The 23,156-nt window shown below is 42.0% G+C and overlaps 1 protein-coding gene across 5 annotated transcripts; it reads left to right on the forward strand.

The window, feature by feature from the left end:
* Positions 1-5,558: 5,558 nt before the first annotated feature.
* On the forward strand, positions 5,559-20,473 carry LOC148331821 (metal transporter CNNM1-like). Of its 5 annotated transcripts, none has more exons than XM_088303434.1 (13): positions 5,559-6,155; positions 8,618-8,879; positions 9,736-10,088; positions 10,734-11,067; positions 13,745-13,888; positions 14,230-14,370; positions 15,388-15,557; positions 16,053-16,143; positions 16,325-16,776; positions 17,998-18,028; positions 18,119-18,199; positions 18,311-18,415; positions 19,341-20,473. In XM_088303434.1, exons 1-13 carry the CDS (start codon positions 5,721-5,723, stop codon positions 19,466-19,468), a joined length of 2,727 nt encoding a protein of 908 aa, XP_088159560.1. In that variant the 5' UTR covers positions 5,559-5,720; the 3' UTR covers positions 19,469-20,473. The 5 variants fall into 5 exon arrangements, with proteins under 5 accessions (XP_088159560.1, XP_088159561.1, XP_088159562.1 ...); XM_088303435.1 differs by having other exon boundaries at positions 18,317-18,415; XM_088303436.1 differs by lacking the exon at positions 17,998-18,028 and having other exon boundaries at positions 16,325-16,449; positions 16,518-16,776; positions 19,341-20,472.
* Positions 20,474-23,156: the final 2,683 nt, after the last annotated feature.

A 23,156-nucleotide genomic window follows, 5' to 3' on the forward strand; every position in this document is an offset into this window, starting at 1 on the left:
TTAAGTACAACCTTAAATTAAAACGTACGCCAAAGGCTTCACATTGTCACATTGTCGTGGGTATTGTCTTTGACGATGTTGAGAGCCCTTCTGAGGCACCGGGCGGTGTAGATCTTGGAATATCTTTGTTATTATCTTGGAATTGATGCAAAATCAGCAAATATGAAGTATATTTAATTCAAAGACTGTTCTAATAGCTTTCTTTTATCTTGAATACGATACTAATACGAAATGGAGACATCGTTACAGGCATTTTTCTTTAAAACATTTCAATGGTTTGCGAGGCCCAACTTGAACACATTGTTTTGTTCTGAGACTTGCTAAAGATGTACAGCTAATATAGCGCAATATTTGCAAAGTATGCAAATTATTTTTGAAGTAAATCAAACTGAGTTAACTGAGTTAAAAAACATTTTGGATTAATCACTTTAATGCTTTAATTTTGACAGCCCTAATATATATATATATATATATATATATATAACAGGGGTTTAAAAATATATCTTGCGGATTTATTTTCATGTTCAATGTTTTTGTTACGGATTCTCATTGAGGAAGACTCAAACGCAGGGAAGCGAGGCAGGAGTGCAAGATGTATTCAAAAAACAAAATGTATTTATTCTCTAAAAGTCCAAAATAAGGTTTAAGAGAAGCTAAATAAAGAATGACTTGAGCAATTGGACTTTATGAGTAAATGATTAAAAACGAGGAACATCAGGACAAAATAAAAAAAAAAAAAAACAAAGGGTTGGAGAGAGCTGATTGGTCAACACAAAGGACCCAATAACCTAATGTGCAGAGAGGCATCTGGCTGGAGGAGGGGCACTGTCAGGGGGAAGAAGTGGGGTTTTCTTTTTCTTTCCTTTTTTTTTTTAACTTCTCTCAATGACCTAACCTGCCTCCAAGCTTTCTCTGCATTCCATCCATCCATTATCTGTACCGCTTCTTCTCACAAGGGTCGAACGGCGTGCTGGAGCCTATCCCAGCTGTCTTCGGGCAGTCGGCGGGGTACACCCTGAACTGGTTGCCAGCCAACCGCAGGGCACACATGGACAAACAACCATCCTGCATAGCAATGGAAGGAAATTCCATGTTTTCGTAGGATGGAACCTATGGGCAACATATACACTGAAGGCCTACGTGTGAAACGCACGGCCCGCCATTGGGTATTGACAACCACCCTTTCCTAGATGGATAAAATGGTGTTATTAGCGGAACGTATGAGTGGTATTTGAAATCAAATACAAACAAACCTTTTTCTTTTTCAATCATATAAATTGGGATTTTGCGATTGAATTGTTTAACCCAATATTTGGGGTTAAATAAACAACCAAAAAAGTTGGTTGGGCCTTTTCTTACTCAATTTGGTTATTTTTTACCCAACTGTTTGTAGAGTGTATGTTTGTATTTATTAAGGCTATTATTAATATTATTAAGGACATTAAGGGTACTTCAGAGGGGCGGGACCATTGCGGGACTCCCAGTCAGAGATGGCGGCCACTCTGCACATAGCAGGCTCCATCTTTCTCGCTATATACGATATCTAGAGCTGCTTGCTCTGACCTCGCTCTCTGTGCAGACTCCACTACTTCCTGTTCAGATCACATGCAGTCCAATGCAAACATGAAGTGAGGAGCAGACGAGTGCTGCCAAAAAGATGACGTCTCAATATTTGCCTGAGCAGACAAATGTCAGTAAATAACACAAATAAACCCAGAAAGCCAAAGTGTCCTTGCACCAGTGTTGCGCTACGTCAGTGTTTACTTTAATTTATGCAAATATTCACTAATTTTAAAGCCTGCAACTGGTTCTCACAAAAGCTGGGACAGATGTATTTTTACCACTGTTGAACGTCTTGCCTACTGTTTTGGAATTGATTAAGCTTTGTCGGTGGAATTTGTTCCCATCCCAACTTGAGTTGCTCACCAGTCTGGGGTTTCCGTTGTCATATTTTGCGCTTCATAATGCACCACACACTTTCAATGGGGGACAGTTGTGGACCGCTGGCAGGACAGTCGAGTACTCGCGCTCTTTTACATTGAAACCACTCCGCAGTAAAATGTGCAGAATGTGGCTTAGCATTTTCTTGGAGAAATGAGCAGGGATATCCCTAAAAACGGCATTGCACTAAAACTTATATGTACCTTTCAGTATTAATAATGCTCCTTAACGTATGTCCAAGTTACCAAGGCCTTGGGCACGAACACCCCCCATACCATCATCAGGGGCGCTGCCAGGGATTTTGGGCCTCTTGAAAATAAATCTTACTGGGCCTCATTACAGCCGACCAAGAGGCCGGTGGAAAATGTTGGCATCGTTTTACATAAGACTATGCATTTTATTGATATTTTTTACTATTCCCATATTTGTGAAAACAATATGACAGTTACATATTAGCATAAGCACTGAAAATATAATTACTCCGTGTAGATTCAATTATTTGCTGCAAGACTGAGACCCTATATATCCCCAAACCATGTCTTTCTTTAAATATCCATCCATCCATTAGCGGGGTACACCCCGAACTGGTTGCCAGGCAATCGCAGGGCACACACAGACAAACAACCATTCGCGCTGACACTCAGGGGCAATTTAGAGCGTTCAATCAGCCTGCCATGCAATTTTTGGGAATGTGGGAGGAAACCGGAGTACCCGGAGGAAACCCTCGCAGGCACGGGGAGAACATGCAAACTCCACACAGGAAGGCCGGAGCCGGGATCGAACCCGCGACCTTTGTACTGGTAGGCCATCATGCTAACCAGTCTTCCACCCTGCCGCCTCGACTGTACCATTTGACATATATGGAGTGGGGGAGGCGTTGAGAAAATTTCCTAGACAAATACACTTATTGTTGCCGCCAATGCGTTGTAAATGAAATATATGCTTAACTCTACGTTTATTACTGAGTGTCATATTATTTTGTCAGGATTCTGACTATAACAGGGGCCCTTCTGGGCCCCAGTCGATCATGGGCCACTAGAATCCTTCTTATCCCCGCCCCTTTTCGGCAACCCTGACTATCACACTTACTTGCTAGCTGTTGAACTTTGCACTGATAAAACATTTTCCTCTTCGGGCCGGATGACACAACATGGATGATTTTCTAGAGCAATTTAAAATGTGGACTGATCAGACCACTGAATATTTTTTTCTACTTTGCGTCAGTCCATATCAGATGAGCTCGGGCCGAGAGAAGATTTCCAGGTGTTGCTGTTCAGGGCCTGTATGGCTTCCGCTTTGCATTTGTAGTGTGTCAACTGACAATGGTTTTCTGAAGTGTTCGTGCACACACGGGCTATATTCTTTATACAGTGATGGTGCTTTTTATTACAGTGCCATATGAGGGATCAAAGGTCACGGGCATTCGATGTTGGGTTTTCTGCCTTGCAGCTTTTGTGCAGATAATTCTCTAGAGTCTTTGAATTTTTTTATTTTATCGACCATGGATCAGGTGTGGGCAAACTACGGCCCGGAGGCCACATGCGGCCCGTTCAACGTTTTAATCCAACTTGAAAAAAGTTCAATGAATAAACCTTGTTAATGTTTTATTTTCTAAATATTGTGGTTTTTCAAATACATATATATTGTTGTAATGCTTTTGTTCATTTTCATTTAAAATTAAAATTAAAGTATTCTTTTTTTTTTTTTATCCGGTGAGGTAAGATTACCAAAACATTCCATCCATCTGCTTCTGGTCCAACTCCTCTGTCAAATTTCAGAACCCATTGTGGCCCACCAATCAAAAAGTTTGCCTACCCCTGCCTAAGATTATGAAATGCTTAAATTCCTCGCAATTTTATATTGTGAAACATTAGTAAACTAAACTCTTTCCTAAATGTTTCCAGTCTTTTGTAGTCCACGCTCCATCCTTTTTGGACTCAAATTCAGAATAAGAGAATATTTGCAAAAAATAAAAAACATTCTTGGCAGTCCCAACTTCATTGGAATTTGGGTTTTTAGTAGTACGCATATCAAGCACTGACAGACAGCTCAACTAAGCAATCAAAAAAGCAAATATGAGGGAAGGTGTTGACAAAGTCCATCACAGTCCAAAACTACAAACTTCAACAGTTCTTCTGGTACCTGGCATAGAGAAAGCATGCATACAGGAAGAAAGCTGCGACATGACTCTTTACTTTAATGGGAATTGTACTTTGAAACACGCTTCCTATCCAGCAACTCCCAAAACACATCCCAACAAAATCCATCTCTACGTGGGCGAGAGCAGACTGACACACTGATTGTGCAAGACTTTTGACGACCTGCTTTTTCTCTTGATTGTCTGCCACGCAGAATGATTCTGTCCAGCATGAAGGTGGCGCGACCCCTAGAGGCCATTGCTCGTTAAAAAGCAATCAAACATGAGAGAGACGTCGTAGGAAATGTATATTGCACTCTTCTGCACGGAGATGTTGAGTGTGGTTCCTGGCATCTGCTGGAGCCAGCTATCCAGCTGCCCCCAGTACCCCAATCGCCACCTTTGGCACGTCTGTTGTCTTTAAACTCCACATTTTCTCAAGTTTTTCCTTAAGCCCTTGCTATTTCTCTAGATTTTCATGTTCCTTTTTCCGGATGTTGCTATCATTTGGGAATGCTATCAATCTATCGCCACGACTGGGTTTTGATCAGAGGTTAGTAGTGTGGCGATATTTTGTACGAGCTAAGAGCTCAGTAAGAATGACACTCGACTCTGGTTAGCAGTGCAAACACGATCACCATTTTATTTTAGTCTGCCAGACAAAAATTGTACTCAAGTTAAAGTACTGTTACTTCAGTATCATATGACTCAAGTAGTCCTCCAAATAATTACTTGAGTAAAAAAAACACTCAAGTACTGCGTAACTGTAGCAACGGCTAATTTATTTTTGTATATTGTTTAAACAACCATTCAATCAGACAAAAATACAAAAACTTCAGGCAAATTAAAGTCTATCCAATCAATAGAATAAATCAAATTGAATTAAACAAATAGCTTAAAATAACCTTGAGGTAAATTTAAGTACTTAAATAAATAACTGAAAAATAATAGTATAAATAATATAAATAAATCAAGTAGCACAAAATTTCAAGGCCCTGTACTTTTTTTTTAAACAATTGCAATCTGAAAGACAGGCATTTGCCTATCCAGAGGCGGGAAGAAGAAAAAACGAATTACCGAAACTTAATGCATGTTTCCTCAAGTTAGATGTTGACTTATTGAACGCTGAAATCTTCGTTTGTTTAGGCAAACAAAGTAGACACTGCATAGCGTAGCTTATATTTCGCACCCTTTTTAAGGAGAACATGCTTTTGATGTGAGGCCAGGGGTGTTCCTCCTCTTCTGTGTCCACATAGTTGGCATTGCTGATCCGTTAATTCTGAAAACTATCGTGCTAGCTATCGTGATACCAGACCAGTTCTAGAGGACCCTAGACCACCCCAGCTCTCCACCACAACAAGTCCCATCCACATCTGATGTGGCATTTCAAAATAAAAGCGACTCCGACATTCCGAGGGCCGGCGTCGGATTGGTGTAGAGGCCAATGGGGAGTGTTGTATTTTGAAAAAAGATTGTGAACACGTAAATGAGCTGAGCTGCTAGCTGCTGCAGTGGCGCTGTCTTTATGTTCTATAATTAGAAGCGGTGACGTCACCGTGGGCGCGTCAGTGCAGTATCCTTTCAGCACATGGAACAGAACCCGTGGCACCAGAGTTGACCGTGGAGGGAGCCTCTCCTCATCATGGCGAGCCTCCCACTCCGCCTCAGCCTCCTCTTCCTCGTCATTCCCGGGCATGGGCTCGCCCTGCTCGGCTTCCGTCCGGAGGAGACCGGTCCGGAGCTGTCCGTACAAGACGGGGTTCTGAAAGCCACCGAGGGGACGCGCTTCACGCTACGGGTGTACTTCTCCAGCCCTCCGCTGCACAGGCTTAACCGGACACGGGCCACCAGCGCGGCACCTTGGATCGCCTTCATCGAGGAGCCCGGGACCGAGGCATCCCCGCGCCCCCGTTCCCGTTCCCATCTCCATCCGCGGAATATGTGCGCGGACAAGAGTGCGCGCACATCCGACATCGAGGTGCTGGGCTCTTTCAAGTCAGCCTCCAGCCGCAACTCAGTCCTCGTCGAGCTGTTGGCCAAGGAGCTGCGTCGCGGCGAGAGCATCAAGTTCTACTCGGTGTGTATGCAAACGTCTCATTGTAGAAAGTATGAGTTCGGAGTATGCTCGGTGTTTTACTATTGGACTAGAATTTTCTGTAGTCACGAGTAAAATGAATGCTTCATTGTTATTTGTTCTCACTAGTAAGACAATTCAATTAACTTGTACAACAACTATACAACTACATATGTAAAACTGTGTTTTACTAATAAACTGTTTCCTTGCTACTACTACTTTTGGCCATCTGTGCTGTACTAGTACCATTACTAGGCACAACTGTAAGGAACGCGACACACACTAGTAGCCTATTTGTCAACGGTTTTGAGTAAATACTCAAATGGCTTACGATAAAACATTTAAGTACTAACTAGTAATAATTAGTGATGGGTAGATGAGGCATCCTGTATCGTTTCGACACAGTGACACAATGTATTGACACTGTGTTGACACTGTGTTGCTGAATACTGACACCTGGTGGACTTGCAGGAAACATTTGACAGGGTCATCTGACACTGATCTGTCAAACTAATTTTATCCAATTCCATTGATTAGCGACGTGATGTGTTTTTATATATCCTATTTTGTATTACTTTCCATCGCACTAATTATTCTCTTATCTAATTTATATATTTAACTGAATTATTGTTGTATTGCACTGGAGAGGGGAGCTCTCTAATCTCGTTGCACACTTGAGTACAATGACAATGGGATTTCTGATTCTGATTAGGCATTTGCTTTCACATTATTTTTACATACACGCAATTTCATAAAAAAATATTTGATATTCGAGACGCAGTTGATAAATTAAGAGAACATCTGACAATGGACTCATTGTAATTAAAGATTTTTATTCCAAAAAATTAGTTTCTCCAGCGTTTTGTTATTCAGTCTATTTCTTTTTTTGAGGCAATTTCCCCCGCCTTTGAGAAGATCCTCTCACAAGGCACTGAAGAGGCCGGTGTGCACAACGCCTGTGTGGCTAATATAAATAGGTGAGGGAACGTTGCCTCCATGGACTTCCAGTATAAGAGTGGGTCTTCCGTACGTGCAACGTGTCCTGCTGACATATAGCTCTGCACCTCTGAGTGCGCATCAACAGTGACGTCTTCCATCTTGCGGATCTTTAACGCAAAGTAACGCGCCAATAACTCGATGCTTGTTTTGAGCGTCCATCCTGTTGACAGATGCGCTTCCTTATGAACACAGTTTGGCGCGCGACCGCTGTGTCGACACGATTCTGGTAGTGGTCACGTGACTTTCTCAAAGCAGTACGCGCACCGACACGGGGTTTGCCCTGGAAGCTCGGCGCGCGCATCGACGCCTCGGTGTCGTTGGACCCATCACTAGTAATAACAGTGTGATGGGAAATCTACTGTCTTACTTTGTTTTTCCTACGACTGGCCAAGGATAACTTTGGCATAGAAGTAGGACAACTACAGTGAGACAAAACTGTGCACTAGGTGGCATATCCTCACAACTACTATGAGCATTATAGTAGCGTCCCAACTTCTGTACCATTGAGCATTTTGGTGCTGCAGGTTGTGTCAAGGAGGCTACTAGTGAATGACAAATGTTGCTAGTTTGGCCTAGTAGTGTTACTAACGCAGCGCAGTAGCTTACTATCCATCCATCCATTATCTGTACCGCTTGTCTTCACAAGGGTCGCAGATGTGCTGGAGTCTATCCTAGATATCTTCGGGCTGTAGGCGGGGAACACCCTGAACTGGTTGCCAGCCCATCATAGGGCACACTTGGATGAACAAACATCCGCGCTCACACTCTTAACGAGGGGCAATTTCGAGTGTCCAATGTACCTGCCATGCATGTTTTTGGAATGTGGGAGGAAACCGGAGTACCCGGAGGAAACACACGCAGGCACGGGGAGAACATGCAAACTCCATAGAGGAAGGCTGGAGCCGGAATCAAACCCACGACCTCTGCACTGTGAGGCCATTGTGCTAACCAGTCATCCGCCCAGTAGTTTACTAGTAGGGTTTAAGTGTAGGGGTGTTCAATACCATTTTTTCACACCGATACTAGTACAAGTCGTCACAGTTGAATATTCACCGATACCTTTTGATACATAACATTTGCCTCAGTCAATGACATAATTGAGAGCATCTTTTTGATGGGCATGATGATTGGCCACAGTGTCAAATGATGACAACTACTGTCAAGGAGGACCTACTCAATGTCAGATGTTTTCTTTCCCGTAAGCATCAGTGGCTGGTAGTGACATACTTCACGAGTGCCCGATACTTTGAAATGACTATCAGATTTCATCATCCCATTGTAGTTGCATACTGATTGTAGGCCAAAAGTCACATTAGGCACAGAAAAAAAAGTACTAGTAAGATGAAAACTATTGCTTCACAATCCTCTTGTCTTATTAGAGAGGACCAAAAACGCATACTCGTACATGGACCCTACGCCGGATAATATTCTTGATGTGGAATAAATGCTCAAAGATTTTTCCATAGGTGTGCGCCTTCGACGGGTCCAAGTGGGAGCACTACCGCACTCGGGACTTCTGGGTGGCAGTGGCTGAGCGCGTGGGGGAAGCACCCGAGCTATGGATCCAGGTTCTAGTGTCTGTGCTTCTGCTGGCTTTGTCGGCGCTCTTCAGCGGCCTCAACCTCAGTCTACTAGCGCTGGACCCAGTGGAGCTGCAAGTTCTGCAGAACAGCGGCACCGACCGGGAGCAGCGTTACGCCCGAAAGATCGAGTCGGTGCGCCGCCACGGTAAGTACGGAAAGACGTTTCTTTTTAAGATGGAAGTAATTAAACAATTTCTGAATATTACAAAAAATACATTTTAAGTTGTCTCGAATAAAGATTTCAAGTTGTCATAATCCGTGCCGCTTATCCTCATTTTAAAGAGTCAATGAATCCCATCCATCTATCCATCCAATTTTCATTTATTTACTAGTAGTCGTGTCACGCATTAGTAGCATCAATATAAAACAACTGAATAAATTCCATCATGCTTTTTAAGCATTCATTCCATGTGCTTGATGTCCGAGTTAAAGTTCAGACAAGATCTTCTTCCTCACTAGTAACACAAATCAGCGCACTAGTAGAACAATTAGGGTAAACTAGTTAAAGACTGTCTTACTATGTTTTTGTTTTGCCGCATTTAGGCTCCTGTAATTCTTTATTCTTCCGAAGGAAATATTCTGCCGCACTCCTAACATGAGTAGGCGTGTGTCTCGTACTAGTGACCTTTTTGTCAAGGAGAGCAAATATATTCTCAAACAGCTCTAGGGTTTGAAGCCAGCTTTGGGGTTACAAAGTTCAGGTTTGAAACCATGATTAGGGTTTGCAGCTAGGGTTATCGTTCTAAATTTTAGTTTGAAGTCTTAGGTAGGGTTTCAAATGTACAGTTGAAGCCAGAGGTTTGGTTTAAAATTAAGATTGCAAAATACAAATTAGGGTATGAAGCTATAAGTAGCTGTTCAAATTAGCGTTTCAAGCCTTGGGTGGGGTTTCAGGCTGTGGATAGGGTTTCAAATGAGTTTCTACTAGCACAGCGTAACCTGGATGTTCTACTCTTGCCAAGGCGCCTACTAGTCCACTGAGCTGGGCGCTGTTCCCTCAGGCAACTACGTGCTGTGCACGCTGCTGCTGGGCACGGCGCTGATCAACGCTTCGCTGGCCGTGTGGACGTGCCGCATCCTGGGCATGACGTGGCTGTCGACGGCCACGTGCGCTCTGGGCATCTTCCTGGTGGGCGAGATCCTGCCGCACTCGGCGGCCTCGCGCCACGGCCTGGCCATGGCGGCGCGCAGCATCTGGCTGACGCGCCTGCTCATGCTGCTCTCCTTCCCCGTGTCCTACCCGCTCAGCAAGCTGCTGGATCTCATCCTGCACCAGGAGATCTCAAACTTTTACACCAGGGAGAAGCTGCTGGAGATGCTGCGTGTGACCGACCCCTACCACGACCTGCTCAAGGTGAGCAATGGGTTAGGGTGATTTAAGAAGCCATTTGAATCCCTGACACTTGTTTCAAACCTCAACCCCGCCTTCGAACTCTAACTTGAAACCAAAACCAAGGATTCAAACCCTCAACCCATCTTCAAGTCCTCCTTTGAAACCCTAATCCTGGTTTCAAACCTTTATTTAAAACATTAATTCAAACCCTAATTTGGAACCCAAACCCTGACTTGACACCCTAATTTTAAACCCTGAAAGTCTTGAAACCTTAATTTGAAATTTAACCCAACTTCAAATCCTAAATTGAATCCCTAAATTGAAACCCTGACCCTTGTTGGAAACCCTAACTTTAAGCCCTGACCTTATGCGGAAACCTTAATTTGACACTCAAACCTGTTTCATTTTTCGTTTAACAGTAACATAAACATCTTGAATCATCTTTTTGCAAGAACATTTTCAAATCCAATCTGCCAACTGCTGTTGGGTGTCAATTGAGAAAATAGGTTACTTGATGGCCCGTATGTCAAATAATCCTTAAGTCAGGTTGCTCATATCTCAAAGGCAGCACTGTATACCAAGTCCAGCAAAAAAATGAGAGTTTCAAAAGAGTGACTGTGGATAAAGCCAAATAAAAAGTGCTTGCTGTTGTTAACCTTGGCGAAGGAGGAGCTGAACATCATCCAAGGGGCACTGGAGCTGCGCAGCAAGACGGTGGAGGACGTGCTGACCCCACTGGGCGACTGCTTCATGCTGGCGGCCGACACCCTGCTGGACTTCAACACCATGACGGAGATTATGCAGAGCGGCTACACGCGCATCCCCGTCTACCACGAGGCGCGCGTCAACATCGTAGACGTGCTCTTCGTCAAGGACCTGGCTTTCGTCGACCCCGACGATTGCACGCCGCTGCAGACGGTCACACGCTTCTACCGTCGACCGCTGCACTGCGTCTTCAGCGACACCACATTGGACGCCATGCTGGAAGACTTCAAGAAAGGTAAGGCGCCAAAGGGGGAGGGAAAGCGTGCAAATTGGAGGTTTAGGATTTCAAATTAGGGTTTCCAAGAGTGGGTTACTGGAATTTGAAAGCAAGGTTAGGGTTTTAAATGTGGTTTCCAGACATGGCGAGGGATTCAAATTGGGATGTGAAGCCAGGATTACATCTTCTAATAGAGGTTTCAAAAACACAGTTAAGATTTCAAATGAAGGTTTGAGAGAAGGTTGAGGGTTTCAAGTTGAGGTTTCAAGGCCGGGAAAGGATTGTGTGTACCTCATGAAGTGTCCTTAGCTGTATCATAGTGAAGCAGTGAAAAAAAAAAAAAGGTTTTGCAGGCACTGCAGTCGAGAGGGAGTCATAAACGGGTGGGGGGATTTAGCGTTGGGGCTAGTGAGGGGCCGCGGTGCCAGACAACCAATAAGAAGCATTGCTGCCGCTCCCGCCTTTATTCTTTGTCAGCGTAAATTTTTATTTATGTTTGTGATGAGAGCACCTTGAGCAGGGAGGTTAGCAGCTAGGAGAGTGCATGGTTGTCAGGGCAACAGCTATTAGCAACCTTTCTTGTTTTCGCATTAGCTGTCGTTAGCATAGCTAGCATGAACTAGAGGTCAGCTAATTATTAAGCATTTTGAGCATCTGCAACCGCACTGCTCGCATGCCATGTTTTTTATTTTAATTCTGCTTTTTCTGATTATAAAAGCTAAATTCAGTTTAGTAACTCCTTCCCCACTGTGACATCACAATTTGGATAATTTAGAAAATCCCTCCCACACACCAAGTGTCTAAACCAATGACACGGTTGCTAGTTGCGACTACATTGGTGAGTGAAAGAACCATTTTGACTCAATCATGTCAAAGCCACAAGGTAAGCAGAGCTGCCCTGCTATTATTTGTGTTTGGCAATGCGGTGCGCCGAATCGCTGCATACATTGACTTGTGTAATACGGTGGCTTGGTGGTGAAATGCTGTCTGTAACGAGATGTAAAATTCAACTTTCTGTGTTCCTTTTGGCCCGGATGCTAACACTAAAGCCGTTTGGTTTGGCATTCAGCTTATTATGATTAGCGTAAAAGCTTTTTCCCCTCCCTAGCTTTGCACTGACCCACTTAGATGAATGCAAGTGTGTAGTAGTGTGTATGTGTCTTGCTGAGAAAGTTGAACAGAATCCAGTGAGTCGGACTGAAAGGATTCACTGTTGTCTGTGTGTGTGTGTGTGTGTGCTCACGCGTGCATGCACACACACACCTGTTGGAATGAGAAACACACACAAATACACCCACACACACTGCAGCCTCAACCTAACAATTGACACAGATTTCCCTTTCCACTTTTTTGTTTTTTGGACAAGCATCCACGCACGCACACACACACACGCCCACGCACCCCCGCACACACGCACCATTGAGTTCTTTGGGTTTTGCTCTAGCAATGGACAAATAAGGACATTTGTATATGCATGATTGAGCTTCGCATCCAATCACATTAGTTCTCTGTCACACTGAAAGGAGAAGAAAATTAGGCATGGAAGGAAGTTGGGAGGTGCGGAAGAAGGGAGGGAAGGGATAAGAAAAAGAAAGAGAAGAGATGAAAGAATGAAGGGAAGAAGGAAAAAACGGAATAAAGAAAAAGCGAAAAAGAAAACAAAAGAAGAGATGAAGGAAGGACGGATGGAAGGAAGGAAGGAGGGAAAAAGACAATAAGAAAAAGAAAGAAAGAATGGATGAATTAATTAATTAATTAATGAATGAATGAAATGGAGGAGGAATTAGTGGAAGGAAAGAATAAAGAAAGAGGGAAAGAAAAACAGAAAGTGACAAATAATTAAAAAAAGAAGAGACCAAAGAAGGAAGGAAGAATGAAGGAAGGAAGAAGGCAGGAAAGAACAAAGAAAGAAACCAAAATGGACATTACATGCTTTGGACACTGTACTTTACATTATGTTAAAATTTTGGTCAACAAATAATGACTGATTTGTTTTTTGTCATCGAAAAGGGATGGTGTCCTGCTGCGTGTTGTCAAACAAAATGGACACAGCATCCTTTTTGTAATCAAAACCGAATATATCTGTAGATGTGGGCACTTGCTTTGTTTGTGTTATTAGAAAATGGGCATGTGCGCTTTGCCTTTTGTTGTCAAATAAAATGGTCGATGGATGTTTTTTTTTTCTCTAAGTCTTAGTTTTCTATGTTGTTGTTTACTGCATGTACAGAACCGTTTAGTCCTGTGAAATCACATAAAGGTACGTAAACAGCCTTTTAACGCGGCAACAACTTTGCTAATTAAAACAGAACAGACCTTAGAGAAAACAATTTAGATTTATTTAGCGTATTTTCTGAACTATAGAGCGCCTCTCCAGGTGAAAGAAAAAGCCACAGAAAAGCCGCACCATTGTATTAGCCGCATGGTTCAAAATCTAGGAAATAAGTTGCGGCTGATAGTCCGCAAAATACGGTAATTATTTTTGTTGACAAAAATCTAATGTAATCTAGACAATGATCTGCTTTTTGTCATTAGACAACAAAATGGGTGCCCTATAATATGCTTTCTTTTTGTTTTTGTCATTGTCAACCAAATTGGCTTGCAGCTTCATTTTTTAGTTGTCTAACAAGTGCCTTGCTTTTTGTCATCAAACCAAATTGATAGTGTAACAAAATGAGCGGCGTGTGCTTTTTGGCAGGCAAATCTCACCTAGCCATCGTTCAGCGCGTGAACAACGAGGGCGAGGGCGACCCGTTCTACGAGGTGATGGGGATTGTCACGCTGGAGGACGTCATCGAGGAAATCATCAAGTCCGAAATTCTGGATGAGACCGACCTCTACAGTACGACTATGACATCATTCTCACCATTATTGTGAAAAGAGCAGGATGTGTTTTTATTAACTTGTCATTCATTCCCAAAATTCGCTCATTTTCAACTGTATTTTTTTTATTTGACATACTAACATGATCGACTTACTTGCATTCCTACTTTCCGTTGCTCATATCTTTCAGTGCATGCGGCTTCCATTCCTAGGCATTCCTAGGCTACTTTACTCTTTGATTGTTGTTAGCATGCCTACTGTTAGCATGTTAGCATTTGCATAGTTCTCATTAGAAAGAGTCTTACATTTCAAGATTTTTGAACATTTCTAATTGACACACTCTACATGTTGTGACAACAGCCGACAACCGCAGCAAGCGTCGCGTGTCTCACCACGAGAGGAAGCAGCAGGACTTCTCTATCTTCAAAATGGCCGACCAAGAGATGAAGGTCAAAATTTCCCCGCAGCTCCTATTGGCCACGCACCGCTTTCTGTCCACAGGTATTGGCCAATCACAACGCAGCTTTGCCTCTCCTGGCAGGAGATATCCACCAGTCACACACACTTTTTTAAAATACAATTTAAAGATCAATGAAATATAATTAAAAGGCTAAAAAGTAAAGACTAAGTTAAAGACTAGAATAAAGGCTAGCGTAAGCCAAATCCTAACTAGCATTAGCATTTTTAAATTGATTTCTCCTTGCACTGCTTTCAGTTGGATTCAGACAACTAAGGCTAAGATGAATGTTAAGCTAATGTTTAAGATGTAGGCTAAACCACATGCCAGATCACTTTCAAACAACTAAGGCTAATCTCAATAATAAGATAATATCAAATAACTGGCTATGTTTAAAAACAAAGCTAACTGTTAAGCTAAGTGAAACCGAACAACTGTATATGGGGCATGAACATCATTGAAACAAAATTTTACAATACAATACAATGCAACTTTAATTGTGTCGTGCATTTCATAACAGTTGCAGCTGTAATTCAATAAAGGACAGTGAAAACAGTAAGTTAAAATCCACATTAATGATACTAACATAGTAGATAACAGAAAACAGTGAAAGCCAAGCATCGAAAGAGTTTTAAAAATGGACAGAGAGGGGCCTAGCCTGACAGTTAATGGAAGGTCATTCAAGAGGGAAGGACAGGAGTGGAGGAGCTCAGAGAGGTCGGCTGGGTCTAGGCCATTTAAAGATTTGAAGACAAAAAGCAGAATCTTAAAATGAACTCTAAAATGCACTGGAAGCCAGTGAAGAGCGTCCACAACTGGGGTTATGTGCTCCCTCTTCTGAGCTCCACAGAGTAGGCAAGCAGCAGCATTTTGAACCAACTGGAGATGGTTGAGGGAGGATTGGCTGACTCCGAAATAAATTACATTACATTAATCTACCCGAGATGTAACAAAGGCGTGAATTGACTGCTGTTGAGAAAGAAAAATGTTTCAATGCAAACACAGACGCTCAGCAACATACTAAGCCATGGTTAAGTGTCCTGATATTTTGTGTCAAACAGAAGTGGATCCTTTCAAGCCGCTTTACATTTCTGAGAAGATCCTGCTGAGGCTCATCAAGCATCCCAGTGTGGTTCAGGACCTCAAGTTTGATGACAGAAACAAACACGAGCCGAAACACTTCCTCTTCCAAAGAAACAAACCGGCAGACTACTTCATCCTCGTGCTGCAGGTACGACACGTCCATCATTTTCTCTCACTTTTATTATGAAATGCAGCAGCTTCGGTTGATGGTGCTTTTATTCTGACATTGTTTCTTATATTTACGTTGGTTTGTCTTCTGAAATCCTGTGGCGCCTGTTTTTTTTTGTTCTTGATTATTTAAATGGTTGGTTTTACTCTGAAATCTCACTTTCCTCCTGGATGTGCTCCTTATTGTCTTTTATGCGTATATCCTAAAATCCTGTCAGGTGTTTCCTGTTTCTGGCTGATATTATTTCTGTTCTGCTACTGGTTGTGGTTCTTTGAAATCTAGTGCTGCCGTATTCTGATCGTTTTAGTCTGTGATGGTCTTTATTTTTCAATACCGGATCATATTTCTCACGTTTGTGGTTCTTCTGGTCTTTGTGCTTTTATTCTGAAATCTGGTCTTGTCAGTTCGTAGTTCTTCATGTCTTTAATACTTTTATTGTGCAAGACCTTTTCTTATTTTTTCCTGTTCCTTCAGGGTCGAGTAGAGGTGGAGTTTGGCAAGGAGTGTCTCAAGTTTGAAAATGGGGCCTTCTCGTATTTTGGGGTCCCGGCCATCATGACAGCAGGTGAACGCACACAAAAAGGCTAATCTTATAAGGTTGAAGCGAAACAAAAAAAATGTTGGTGAAAATGTTTCAGTTTGAGAGAAAATAAAAATCTCTAAATATAGCTGTGGAAAAGACACAATGTTGTTTTTTTTGTTTTGTTCTTTTTTTTTGTCCAACTATTTTTGTTTTTACCGTTAAGATTTGAGGTCACCGTGTCGCTCCGAGTCGGAGGGCTGGTCCCCGCTGGGCCAGCTCAACGGTGGGGCCAACGTCTACGTGCCTGACTACTCTGTGCGACAGCTTACGCCCCTGCAGATCCTCAAGGTAACCTGCAGCGCACCGCTGCCACTGCCTCGTGGGTCCCATATTACCCACAATCCTCCTGGTCGTAGATCACCAGGAGCCACTACCACAACGCGGTCGGCGCTTCCAGGATGGATACCTCGCCGCAGACGCCCGAACCCGAGGCCCAGATGGGCGAGCCTTCGCCGCCGGAGAACGGGGCACCCGCGGCCCCTGCTGCGGGTGCCACGCTCATGCCGCCGCCCTGGGAGATGCGTCGACACTCTCCCACCAGGACTGGAGGACAACAGCAGAAGTCCAGCCTCCCCCACAGCACCACCGTGCTCAACCGCAGGAACCGCATCGTCAGTAAGTTGAAACGCAGGATGTTGATCATGCTGCACTTCTTGTGACAACTTTTATCATGCATGATTACACGTGCACATATTGTCAGTAGTTTTTTTATTTTATTTTTTTGGATTTTATTTTATTTCCAACTTCTTTTATTTTTGAGAGGGAATTCAACAGTTTTTGTTTCACTCTTTTTTTCATATATAAAAAGTTATTTTTGTCATGTTGGTTTTTTTTTTAACTCAACTCACATTTAAGTAATTTACACTTCTAATTTTTCAGAGTTTTAAAAGATATTTCTAGTTGTTTCATTCCGACTTATTTGCCAATTTATTTTTGGGGGGGTAGGTTTTTTTCATATTTAATGTAAATATTTTAAATGTTGAAATGTTACTGTTTTTTATGTTCAAGTAAATTCATTTCACGTAATTTGCTCTTTTTTCTTTTTTCAACATTTTACTTTTTTTGTACAGCACTTCTGAAGTAATTATTTCCCATGTTATTTGAATGTTTTTTGTACTTTTTTGCATGTTATTTATATTTCTGTGTTGCATTTGTGCTCATTTTGTTGCATAATTTTCTTCGTATTATTTCATAGTCATCTAATGCATTTAAATTGTTTTTCATATTTTCAAAATGTAGCGTGTGTATCAACATGAACTGAACATACAGCGAACCCCTGCATATTTGCAATTCAGCATTCCAGAATTTGGCTTGTTTTTTTGTTTGCTTGTTTTTAGGGTGGGGGCGGGGGGACTATCCTCCATTAATTTTTGCTCAAGCCCAAAAACAAATGGTTGTGGCGCCATATACTGTTGTGGAATCTTGGTGGTGATTTTCGGTGTCTTATCGTTAGTTTTCTAATTTACCCGAAACATTTATTGTTACCCTAATGGCATAAATGCCTAAATATTTATGGGAAAATCAAAAAAAAAAAAAAACATTCAACCAACCAGAAAAAGTCCAGTTGTCTCAATTAATCCTTTAAGGATTAGCATGACCTTCGCGGCTGTGAAATTGCAATATCAATGGAAAAATTTAATTACATAAATATAATATAAATATATATATTTTTGGGAGAAAGTGCAATTTTTTTGTATTTAATATTGTTACAGTATGTTAAAAAAAGACTTGGGCAATTATGCTATCAGCCTAATGCAAAATGAGCACATGATTCATGATAGATGCTTGGTGTTGATGCTATATGATCTCCATTTTCATTCCCTTTCTCCATTTTAGGCATCTATACGCAATTACAATCCTCTTTTAGGTACATCAATTATTTGTGGAGTTTTACTAATCCGAAAATATTGCTTGTACTAATGGTAAGTATAATTGTGTTGTGTTAAAAATCTTGCAGGAAGTAAGTCTGATGGCCAGAAGAGTCCGAGTGATTCCGTCTTCCTGCGGATGGACGAGATCCCGTACATCCGAGAAGCCGGTAATACTGGAAACATTCTCATCAAGTGCAATTCCTGTCCTTCCTAAATGTCATGTAAAGCACAGCAAAACTGTGGCAACAAACTCGACACTCATTCACGCCCTGTGTCAGATACAGCTGGTGTTCCCACGGTAACGGACAAGTCTCCTTTCATCAGCAGCTTGACGGTCAGCGCCTCAGAGGACACGCTGGGAAACAAACTCCGACTTAAACTCAGTCAGTCTGCACACACGCACGCGCACACACACTCTATTCATCATCCTTTTCAATGTCTTTCTCCAGTTTTGATTCACATGCAAACACAAATCCACCCGACCCTCTAGCACAGACACACGCATGCATATAAATACACCCATGCATTAACACAAAAAAACACTTGCTCATACTCATGGAGGCAGAAAAACACCGTATGGACTTGTACACATAAATAGACACAGATAGATGCAAATACACACACATATTTAGATGCAAAGACAAAATAACAATGGTCAGTAAGACAGTAAAATGTATTTAAATATATACCCCATAGGGCGCACCATATTAAAGGGTGCAGTCTCCCTTGCGGGTACGTTTTCTATATTAAACACATACATTTGGCATACTATATTATTGGCCACAGACATGTCAAAACATGCCTTAGCTTAGCATGCATGCACACGAAAATATAAAAAGCATTAATGCTTGTGTATGTTTTGAAAAAGTCTGTGTGAGTTTGGTTTATTCAAATATTTAATAATGCACTGAAGTTATTTATTTATTTTTCCACAAATCCATCTAAGTCCTTGTTTGACAGTCTCGCTGTCGCTTGGCATGTTGCTGGCTTTTTGTAGGCATGTCACTAGTTTCCATACTATGGAAGGTCACGGTTTCATATCAAAAACATAACTATCACCCAACATGCTCTGTAGTGTCAAGGCTTCACCAACAGAGGGTGCTAAACACACTGTGTAATGATCCCAGTCAAACCAGCGGAGCTCATGAAAGTCACACACCATGTACAGATTCGGAACTCGGTCCACACATAAGGCACACCGCATTATAAGGCGGCGCGTCCATTTTGACTTTATTTATGTAAGTTTAAAAATTTATGAGTTTATCACTGTAAAGGATATCATTGTTTTTGCCCTTTTTGTGTCTTCAGACCACAAGAAGAGACAAAAGTCACGAGAAGATGACAGAACAGATAAGCCAGAAGACAATTCAATAAAAAAGCATGATACAACAGAACCGCAAGAGGACAATACTGAACACACGCTGGTTAAAAGCTAGCTTGGCAACTGAGAGGACCGCACCACCTTAATGACAATGTTTACGGAAAAGACGGAGATGTTTTTGTTTTATCGAACGATCTTCTCCAAGGACGCTGCTGCAGCAGTAACGCAGATCCTCGCATACGTGAAGAATGAATGTCAAATCAACAAATATTTGGGAAATATAAATAGGGAACTTTTCTTGTGATGACGCAGAACCAAAGATGTCACCACACGACAGGAAGTTAGCTTTTACTTTGAAAGGGGTCTTGCTCGTGAATGCTGCTTGCTTATATCACACTTTACTTCATTAAAAACATGTTTTGATATTTAAAGCTGTTTATGCTCGAAGTGTATGCGGATGGACAAATAAATTGAAATATTTTTCAGTTGCTCTTGAAAAAGTACTAGTAATTTCCGTGTATTTTTTCATTTTCATATTATTGAATTCTGAATTTATTTCTATATTTTAAATATTCATTATTTTTCCATTTTTAAATTATTTGACTTAATGTAACTGTTAGCACACATACACACACACTCACTGAGCAGTCCATCATCTTCAACTAATGACACCAAAATCAAATGATTTTTAGACTTTTTTTCTCATGTATGGTATTTGAATATCACTCACCTTTTACATTTTGATACACACGCATGCATGCACGCAAGCACACAAACACACACGCACACACACGCACCCACACACGCACACACATGCAAGTGGCAGCTCGTGTTGCATCTGAACAACAGAAACATTTTAATTATTGATATAGCAAAGGTCCCACATGACCAAGTGGCTCTCACAAGACAAATGGTTGTATAGAAGCCTCCCCTTCCCGCTCATGATGATAACATCATCATCCCCAAATCAATAACAATAAGACAAAGTGCCTATAAACTACAATATCCATGGTCCTTGAAAGAACAGAGCACCGCTCTCACACACCACTCATATGGGATGGCTGATGTATGAGTAGCGCCGCTGCAAGATAAAATAGTTTGGGTCAAAAGAAATAAAACACAATGTTAACATCCATCAACCCATCGATCATCCAAGCCACCTATCCTCATGAAGGTCGCGGGCGTGCTGCAGCTTATCCCAGCTGTCTTCAGGCAGTACGCGGTGCCCACCTTGAAACTGCTTGGCATGCGAAAATGTAGAATAAAGAAATATTTCTGTTGGTCAACTTCAATAGGCCTGATCCCTGTCTGACATCACAGCAGCGCATATAAACTGAATCTAATCAATCAATAACACAAAATACATGTGTATTTAAATTGGGGCTGCACAATATATTGAAAAAATATCGATATTCCAAAAATGGCCCATATGATGCAGATCACTCAGACATGCAATATTTTTTCTTTTTGAGTTGTGTGCTGAAGTTCACCAGTCATCTGCAGACTTAAAAGTGCATCGCCATCAGATAGTTGAATGTCAATCTAAGGCAATTACAATTAATTAACTCAGCACACATAGAGCTTGCTTACACATGGAAAAAAAAACACTTATTTCATGAGATGATTAAAATTTAATTTCATAAGGTACATGTTAAATATTGCAATATTAATATTTTATTCAAAAACAATATCACAAATCACACTTTTACAATATTTTGCAGCCCTAATTTAAATGCATGTAATGGAATAAATTGTAGAAACATGCCTAAGGAGATGAAGACAAATCATTTAAAAATACAAGTAACAATGAATAACAGAGTAAAATAAAAGTCCATTTATTAAATAAACAAAACAAATTGTGACTAAAAAATAAGCCTAATTTGTGTGAAACAAAATTAATAAATGTAATATATACAGTAATGATTAAAATAAAAAATTTGATTAGATAAATGATTCAAATACACTTAACTATATGTATTTAGTAAAATAAAAGCTAGATGTGTATAAATACATCCATCCATTATCTAAACCGCTTTGTCTCACAAGTGTGTGGCTGGAGCCTATCGCAGCTCTCTGTATGATGCGATCATCTACCTGCTCAAACTTCACTCTCCCACCTGGAGAAGGCGGGGAGCACTGTGAGGATCATGTTCTTTGATTTCTCAAGTGCTTTCAACACCGTCCAGCCCACCCTATTGGGAGACAAGCTGGAGCAGGCGGGAGTGGCCGACCACCTCTTCACATGGATCCAAGACTACCTCACAATAATAATAATGATAATAATATTCCCTTTATTAGTCCCACAATGGGGAAATTCGAGATTTGAACCCAGGCCTCCTGGGGAGACTGGGTCCTGAACGCGGCGCCATAGACCACTCGGCCAAACCGGCCAATGTAAGTGAGAACTCAGGACTGTGTGTCCGACGTGCTTCTCTGCAGCACGGGAGCGCCGCAGGGAACTGTTCTGGCTCCCTTTCCGTTCTCTGAAGACTCTGTGATTGTCGGCCTCATCACTAACGGAGACGATCGGGAGTACAGAGAACTAACGTAGGGTTTTGCAGACTGCTGTCAGCAGAACCGCCTCCAAATCAACGCTGGGAAATCCGAAGAGCTGGTGGTGGATTTCTTCAAGCGTCGGCACTCTCCACCTGCACCAGTGAATATCCAGGGAACAGACGTTGAGAGAGTCTCAACTTACAAGTACCTGGGTGTTCATCTGAACAATAAACTGGACAGGAGCGACAACACAGACGCTCTCTATAGGAAGGGTCAGAGCAGACTCTTCCTCCTTCAAGAGGCTGCGGTCCTTTGGCGTTCGGGGGACACTCCTCAGGAACTTCTATGACTCTGTGGTTTCACCGGTCATTTTCTATGGAGTGGTCTCCTGGGCCGGGACAAAAAGAGGCTGGACAAATTGGTGAGGAGGGCCAGCTCTGTCCTGGGCTGCTCACTGGACTCTTTGGACTCAGTGGGGGGCAGGAGGATGATGGCAAAAGTGTTATCAATGCTGGACAACCCAGCCCACCCACTCAATGACACTCTGAGAACACTCCACAGCTCCTTCAGTGATAGACTGTTACACCCTCGGCATGCGATTTTGCCGCTCCATCCTGTTGGCGGCTGAACAAGAACATTCGGATAAGTCTACAAACGGGCGGGCATTAGTGCAATTGTGCAGTCCTACGATGCAATACACACTACTACTGTGCTATTATCCAATGGTGAATTTATATTGACTTAATGCTGTATTTTGTTCACCATTGCAGTATTTCTTATCATTGCAGTATTTTTTATCACTGCAGCATTTTCATTTATTTCTTTACACTTGTATATGTTGAGGGATGCAAGTGAGTATATCCATGGCGATTTCTGTATATACGTATATATTGTGTATAATCGCATAGGTTTGCTTTTTATGAATGCCTGCTGCTAATGTTATACATTAACGGCTACATTATGCCGCCACCTCTGTGCGATCTATATCTTTGCTGCTGTAACACTGCAAATTTCCCCATTGTGGGACCAACAAAGGACATCTTTATCTTTATTTTGGGGCAGTACGCAGGGTAACATCCTAACTCCACACAGGAAGGCCGGAGCATGCACCTCTGAACTGTGAGGCCATCATGCTAGCCAGCCGTCCACCGTATTTATAGACTAAAAAAAAAAATAAGAAATTAAATACACCGTGCCTACTGCCCACAGACAGCGAGGGTAGGCTCCCGCATGCCCACGACCTTCGTGGGGAATAAGTGGCGCAGATAAAAGATGGACAGCTGGATTTCAAAATACCTAAAGTTGAG

Source organism: Idiotropiscis lumnitzeri, chromosome 8 (assembly GCF_059441095.1).
Source record: "Idiotropiscis lumnitzeri isolate Australia: NSW breed Sydney's pygmy pipehorse chromosome 8, RoL_Ilum_1.0, whole genome shotgun sequence".
Taxonomy (NCBI): Eukaryota; Metazoa; Chordata; class Actinopteri; order Syngnathiformes; family Syngnathidae; genus Idiotropiscis; species Idiotropiscis lumnitzeri.

Coding starts and splice junctions, on each gene's coding strand:
- LOC148331821 (XM_088303434.1), top strand. CDS start 5,721: ATGGCGAGCCTCCCACTCCGCCTCAGCCTCCTCTTCCTCGTCATTCCC. Junction 13,889..14,229: donor GGATGAGACCGACCTCTACA/GTACGACTATGA, acceptor TTGTGACAACAG/CCGACAACCGCAGCAAGCGT. Junction 18,200..18,310: donor CCCGTACATCCGAGAAGCCG/GTAATACTGGAA, acceptor GCCCTGTGTCAG/ATACAGCTGGTGTTCCCACG.